Raw genomic sequence first — 7001 nt, forward strand, 5'->3', positions numbered from 1 at the left:
ACATGTCACTGTACATTTATGTTATTATTAAACTTTTCTCTTAACTCTAAAAGGTAATTGGAAATACATACCGGACTTCTCCATAGGTTCTCAACCTTCATTATTAAACTTTTCTCTTAACTCTAAAAGGTAATTGGAAATACATACCGGACTTCTCCATAGGTTCTCAATCGAAAATTACATAGTATGATTAAGTTTTCGAAATAAATGCTTCAGATTCCTACGTCTCTTAGTTACAAATTGGAGACAAATTAATATATATTTTAATAGATATTAGAATCTTGTTTAGCTGTATAAACTGAAACCAGTGTGTAAATTTGGCCTCTACACAAAAGTCGGATTTCTTTTACACTCTATGTAATGTGTCTGCTTTCAGTTTTTTGTTAATAACTATAATATTGATAAATATTGATATTGATTTATTTTTGTTGAGATATATATACTCGCTTATTACATGTTCATTTAGACTAAATGAACTGTTTTTGAAGTATAAATTGAAGTACTCAAAACACGAAGTAACTATTTATCAATTTTGATTAAATGGATTCAAAGTTTTAATTGTAAAATTGTTTTGGGTAGGTAAAGTAAACATCATTATAGCATCATTCTAGTTAGGGTAAATATTAATTTAAAGGCGTTACATCTGTTGCAAGTGGCATTACAAAAACAACTTTCCATAAAATAAAGTATTATCATGTTACACAAAATAATTAAGGAACTGAACTGAGAGGAGTGAGTAACTTTACCACAATGGTTATGTCCTGACATTGCAGGTTCCGATTATCCTCTGTATCGTGCAGTTTGTGCCTGTATTGAATACACCTGCACAAGTGTCGCCCATGAACCTTTTAGATTAAAATTGTTATTTAATTGAATATATATAATAACAGCAACTTTTACGTTGGCAACTTCTGGTTTTGAGCCATAGTATCGAATCGTCATCAGGTAAGAGTTGTATTTGATCGAGTCATCATCTGGTAAGAGTTGCATTTTTTAATCACATATTCGGTTTAGTAGGTTTCTTACGAAATATTAATATTGTTATTTGTTTAATGACCGCAAAATTTGTTTTGTTTCTCAGCGCCATACTAAAACGTTGCTAATTTCAAGTGGAAAGTTTAAATTATCTTTCTTTATATATTATAAAATTGAAAGAAGTTTAGAAACCATTTTAAGTGTTATTTAAAATGATCTTACGTATGTCCCACTTTCTTGAATTGTCGAAATTGTCAAGTCACGCCAGATAGTATCAAGTACCTATGGAGAGGTGTGGGTACCCCACGTTCTTCAGGTTGCAGTCAGTTGTCGTAGGTAAATATTGAAATTATTTAGAATTACAGGCTTTAATATTTGATTTAGTGCTAAAAATTAGCCATACATATTGGGTTCATTTCTATCTTTAACTGCGCATCATTTTCACTTTTGCTATAAAGAAATGATCTGAAGTTTAAGTTGTATATTAGCAAACATGTAAAATGCTTTTAGAAATTGAGAAGTTTTGAAACGCTATTATCTGAACATATAACATGTTTTTTTTTTGTTAGAATGATAATCAAACTGCATAACCCTTAGGTAAGTCCCCCAATTATGATAATCAAACTGCATAACCCTTAGATAAGGCCCCCAATTAAGGTGGAAAAGTAAATTTTTGTATTCATACAATAATCTCTGTGCTTTTATAAAGTTTATGTATATTATATAACTGCTGAGTTCAAGATAGAGATATTAAAATGTTGTATCATTTCAATACATTTTTGGACATGTACACGATTTGATGTTTTAGATAATTTATGTGGCATACATAAGTAAACATAGTTACTATGTTTCATCTTGATTCTATTAAGTTTCGAAATATAGGAAACACTGGACATATCATAAACTGGTCGAGTGGGGGTTTTATACAGAGAAAGAAGAATTTTACGCATATAGTGATATATTCATCAATTGGAATTATAAGTTTCTAATTTCAGATTTGATGAGAGGACAAAAATATGTATTGTGAAAGAAGTTTGATAAACTGAAATGATTTCAGTAATACAAGAAACTTTTACAGAAAGTTACAATGCTAGGCCTGATAGAGTGTAATTATATTTGGAAAGACTTGCTTAATGTATTTTCACTCGACCAATCTAACTAAAACATATGACAACTTATATAAAAAAAACACTCCTTTGAAAAATGAAATGCAAAAAACTGAAAAAATGTCTAAAGTTTGTATAGTTTTATATTAACTATGTTATTAAAAGACTATGATCCGCACATGATTAAAATTCCTTTTAACTTTCTTATTAATCCACAGCTGTCTAAATCTAAGGAGCAATCAGTGTACATTCGGAATGTTGCCTTGGAAACTGCTGGAATTTATAAGTGCGAAGTGTCGACTGAAGCGCCTGTATTTGACACAGTATCAGCCAAGAAGGAGATGAAGGTATACGGTACGTTGTTTTTCCATACTGTTATCTCTTCACAGCTTACAGCTAGGTAATATGGAAATTTAGTCCATAGAAAGTGTACTTCCATGAAAACAACAAACTGAAATTAAAAGCATAAACTTATTTGAAGTTTATTATCTAGGAAATTATGGTTCTTCAAACGTTTTGTGTTTAAGTTTATAAACAGTAAATCTTTGAGTCAAGCAGACTACATACAGTATTCTCCTGAAGCACACATCCGCTACATCCTCAACTCTTTTGCATACTTTAACGGGATATGCATTGTTATATGAAGAATACAACGGTACTCATCAGTCCAAAAACTGAAAAGAACTAGTTTTTACTAACCTTTGCGTAAGGTTATAGAGTTATTGTAATAAATATCCATGAAGATCCTTGCGAGGCTAGTAAGCGTCAGGAACTATAAGGTCAACTAGGAGATTTTTTTTCAAGATTGCACATATCTCGAAGGACACATTTAAGAAGCATAAGATTCAAAGGTTACTTGCAAGGTAAGGTGAAAAAAACAACAAAAAACTCTTGACATGCCACCAGTGCAGCAGATGTGGATATGACCATGACACTTTGGGTATATAGGAAACCACTATGGCCATAGAAAAAGTCACAGCAAAAGAATCCACAGGTCAAACCTACAGGTAGACCCCTATGCTATATTCCAACTTTACTGGATTTAATGTGGACCCATTGTTACCAAAAATAACACAATTGGTCCAGTTTGTTATTAAATAATATATACTATGTTAGAGGATAAGATGTTTTAGATCCTACTTAATGTTTCTATGCTTGTTGATTTAAATAACTTAGTAATCTATATTTTACGCATAATTAGAATAGTCAGTAAACTTTGTTATAGGGCTAGACGAAGCCTAATTATTAGCGTGCTTCGTCTGTGAATCTGATTGCTCATAGTTCACGGCATGGTGCCGCAAATACGCGCTCTGGAGTTTGGGGCTGTGGGTACTCTATAAGAGTAACGCTCAAATCGAACTGTTCGTTCAAACAAGAGTATCCCAAGAAGTTATGAAAAAAAAAGTGTTCAAATTTGGTAAAACACACGTCGATAACAAAAACTTTATTATTATTATTTGCAGCTTTTCGGGCAGAAGCCCTTCGTCAGGCAGTTTGAACTGTGTTACATAGAAAAATAACTTATGTTGAGTGCTGCTGACTAATTGTTTTTCCTGCAGTACAGTGGTGTGGGACGCGCCTACAAGATGAGCGCGGAGAGTCGGTAGCGAGGTGCACGCATCTGTGACTTTAGGAGTAAAAAATTGGCGTGCACTGTATGTGCACAACTAAGCTATACGGGTGCAAAAAATACATGTTTAGAAGGAGGTGCACAACTGCTATAATCTATCAGTTCAAAGTAAGGGACGGCTATGCATATATAGCCCTTTGTGTAGCTTTGCGCGATAACTTAGGAATAAAATGTTATTCAATAATTCTAAACCTGTTTCCGAAATAACACACTGTTTTGGCTGATATTTATGTGAATCATAAATCATCCCTAAAGAATAACTTTTCTTAACTTCATGATCATATACCTACGAAAGTCTTGCATGAATAAGTGCTAATCAGAGTTTTAACTACTAAGTTAAACTTACTGCTTACGTTTAAATTGTTTAAATATTGCTGGTAAAAAATGCATTTATCATTATAGTTAACGTTTTAGGATACAGAACTAGCAGTAGGCATATATCATTATAGTTAACGTTTTAGGATACAGAACTAGCAGTAGGCTTATATCATTATAGTTAACGTTTTAGGATACAGAACTAGCAGTAGGCTTTCGAAAGTTCGAACTTGTTTGTATTTAATACATTATTTTCATTTCGTTTCATTAAAAGCAAATTATTAAATATTCTTCATGCTATACTAAATTACTAACTGTATCATTAAGAAATAAATTCTTAACATCTGGTCGATTAACTTCTTTTTTAAATTATAGATCACAAAGAATATGTGTTTCCAGCTTAAATTTTTATCAGTTTATAAGGCTAAATATAACACCCACTTTTTCAGTTTGCAAATTACACCCGATATTATGAATATACGATTTAAAATAATCTTCATTTATTATATTTTTTATTTTTTAATTCAAAATATATTTTGTTTTAGTTAAATCAATGGGTCATTCTCAAATCTAGAGATACTTCCAGGTGCAGAAATACTAGTATGTAAACTACAATGTAGGAAATAAAAACAAACTTTTTAATATATGTTTTTATCCTGTTTTGAAAATATCTCACCAATAAAAATCAATTTTAACGTTTTTTCACGTAAACTGAACTTTTATATTTCTTAGTACCATAAAAATAACACTTAGTTCTCTTGATACAGATTAACAAGTCAAATAAAAGTAAGTTAGTTGTCAGTTGTTATATTCTCTTTGCTTACCTTACTGTTTTATAAAATATCTTGTCTAATCCCTAAATTATAAAATTACATCTGTGCTAAGCAAGAACACATTTGCTGAAATGAAAACGAATAGAACACAGAAATGTGTAGCAATAATACTTTTAAAGTTTTAAAATTAAATGATATAAGTAAGCCACGATCTAAACATATAAAGCTTGACATCAATTTTGCAGTGAAATCGAGAACTTGAAAATGAATACATTTTTATTACAGTTTGCATTAATAATAAGAAATCAGGATCTTAGCCCAGATACCACAGAGTGTTACATTACTTGTAAAAATTTAATCAATTTCACTAAGAAATATTTATTTTCATACTTATAAACAAGTAGCTGGAGTACCCGTCAGTTGAACGGGTGAAATAAAAAGTCGTTTGTAACAAAGGATAGGAAATTGTCCTTCTATTTTTTTCTCTTAAAATAATAAACATTAAAAGTGCAATAAAAGTATATAAAGATACCAATACTGAAAAGAAAGACATACTGTTTTCAATAATTCTATCCATATAAAATTAGATGAGGGGTCCACCCCCCACACCTCATGTCAACCTGTATCAATGTGTCAAGTTGTGCTGAGTTGGAGTTTTTTTTCAGAATTAAATATGCAATTAGATGGGAAGGTCCACCCTCACCTCCTCGTGACCTTCCGCTTCACATTCTGATCAAGAAATGTGGAGGAGTATAAGGAACAGATACAGACACACATATTAACGTTTATTTATATAGAAGATGGAGGGTTCCAACCTTCACCTTCTTGATGACCTTCCTTATGTTATCCTATATCACTGTCAAGTTTCGTGCTGCTTGATCAAGAACTGTGGAAGAGTATAAGAAACATGTGGCTGAAAGGTGCGAACAGACAGACACAAACTTTATATATTAGATAATAAGGCATTTAATAGGGAAACATAATTTGTAATATAAATTTTATTATCAAAACAATGACTGATATAGATAGACCAAAAACGTTTAACACAATTATAATGAAAAAGGTTTAAAAAGAAACGTTTTCATTTACAGATTCCATAAAAGTTCTTTATTACATAACCTCACACTGGAATCTCAGACCAAATAAAGAGAGGTATTCCTGATTGTGTTGAACATGTTTTGCACATGAAGTCTACTTTATAGCCACAATCTGTCAATATTTCTGCAGCTAAGTCTTCGTCTGGACGTTTCTTTGTTTTTGCCACAACTCTTCCTGAATCTAAAATAAATAATAAACCAATAGAACAAATATTTAAAGCGATTTAAATCTATTAGGACACACAATAGATCCCAAGAAAAATTACAAAGGCATTAAATCTGACGCATAATATAATTGATAGGGATTTTAATAATAAAACACCAAAGAAGATTAAAATGGGCATATAAGAGCAAGGAATTTTCTGTTGTCTTTCAAAATGTGTAGTGCATACTGGAGGGATTTGCACATTTTTATAACAGTTTAGAAAAACGAACTTTACCCTCCAGATATATATAAAAGAAGTTGTTTTGTTATAACCAACGTTTCACCTTTGCGGCTTCATCAGGGTTAATATACACAACTGTTTTATATTAGAATATTCTAATATTAAAAAGTTGTATATATAAAATATAATTTCTATTTTATCTTCGAATAACATTTTGTGTCTTCTTCCTGCTCCTCTCCGTTGGCCAAAGTAAAGTCCGTCATGGTTCTGCTGCAGCTAGCCAGATTTCTTGTTAGAGAGACATTCTGCGTAACATAGAAGGTCGAAAACGAGTAAATTAACAATTATGAATTGATTATATTAATATACCTTTCTCCCTCCATTTCTGGTGGAGTTCAGGTCGTGACACTTCTACGACCCTCTTCCACTGTGATGACCCTAAACTCAGGTGGGCCGTGGCTGAAACTAAATATTTTCTAAATGAAATATATAGCTACAAAATGTCTGCCTCACTTTCACCATCATTTTCGCCATCTTACACGATCCTCGTTACTCCTTATTGTCAGCTTGAAGGATGGCTACTCCATCTGCAGTATCTATAAAATTCGCAATTACGAAATGTTGGCGATCTTACCATCAGCCATCACTGTGATTGCCGATCCGTAACCCGATTTATATGAATTATTTAACCCTTTGTTCCTCTGTCATAAATACATCCA

The 7001-nt window shown here is 31.8% G+C and overlaps 1 protein-coding gene across 1 annotated transcript in view; it reads left to right on the forward strand.

The window, feature by feature from the left end:
• The window catches only part of LOC106457839, a 66739-nt gene that overhangs the window by 22865 nt on the left and 36873 nt on the right, over positions 1-7001 (forward strand). The window contains exon 2 of the mRNA XM_022383885.1: positions 2300-2435. Within this exon, the coding sequence (XP_022239593.1) occupies positions 2300-2435 (136 nt within the window). The remainder of the gene's footprint in view (positions 1-2299; positions 2436-7001) is intronic.

The sequence above is a fragment of the Limulus polyphemus genome, unplaced genomic scaffold, assembly GCF_000517525.1.
Source record: "Limulus polyphemus unplaced genomic scaffold, Limulus_polyphemus-2.1.2 Scaffold380, whole genome shotgun sequence".
Taxonomy (NCBI): domain Eukaryota; kingdom Metazoa; phylum Arthropoda; class Merostomata; order Xiphosura; family Limulidae; genus Limulus; species Limulus polyphemus.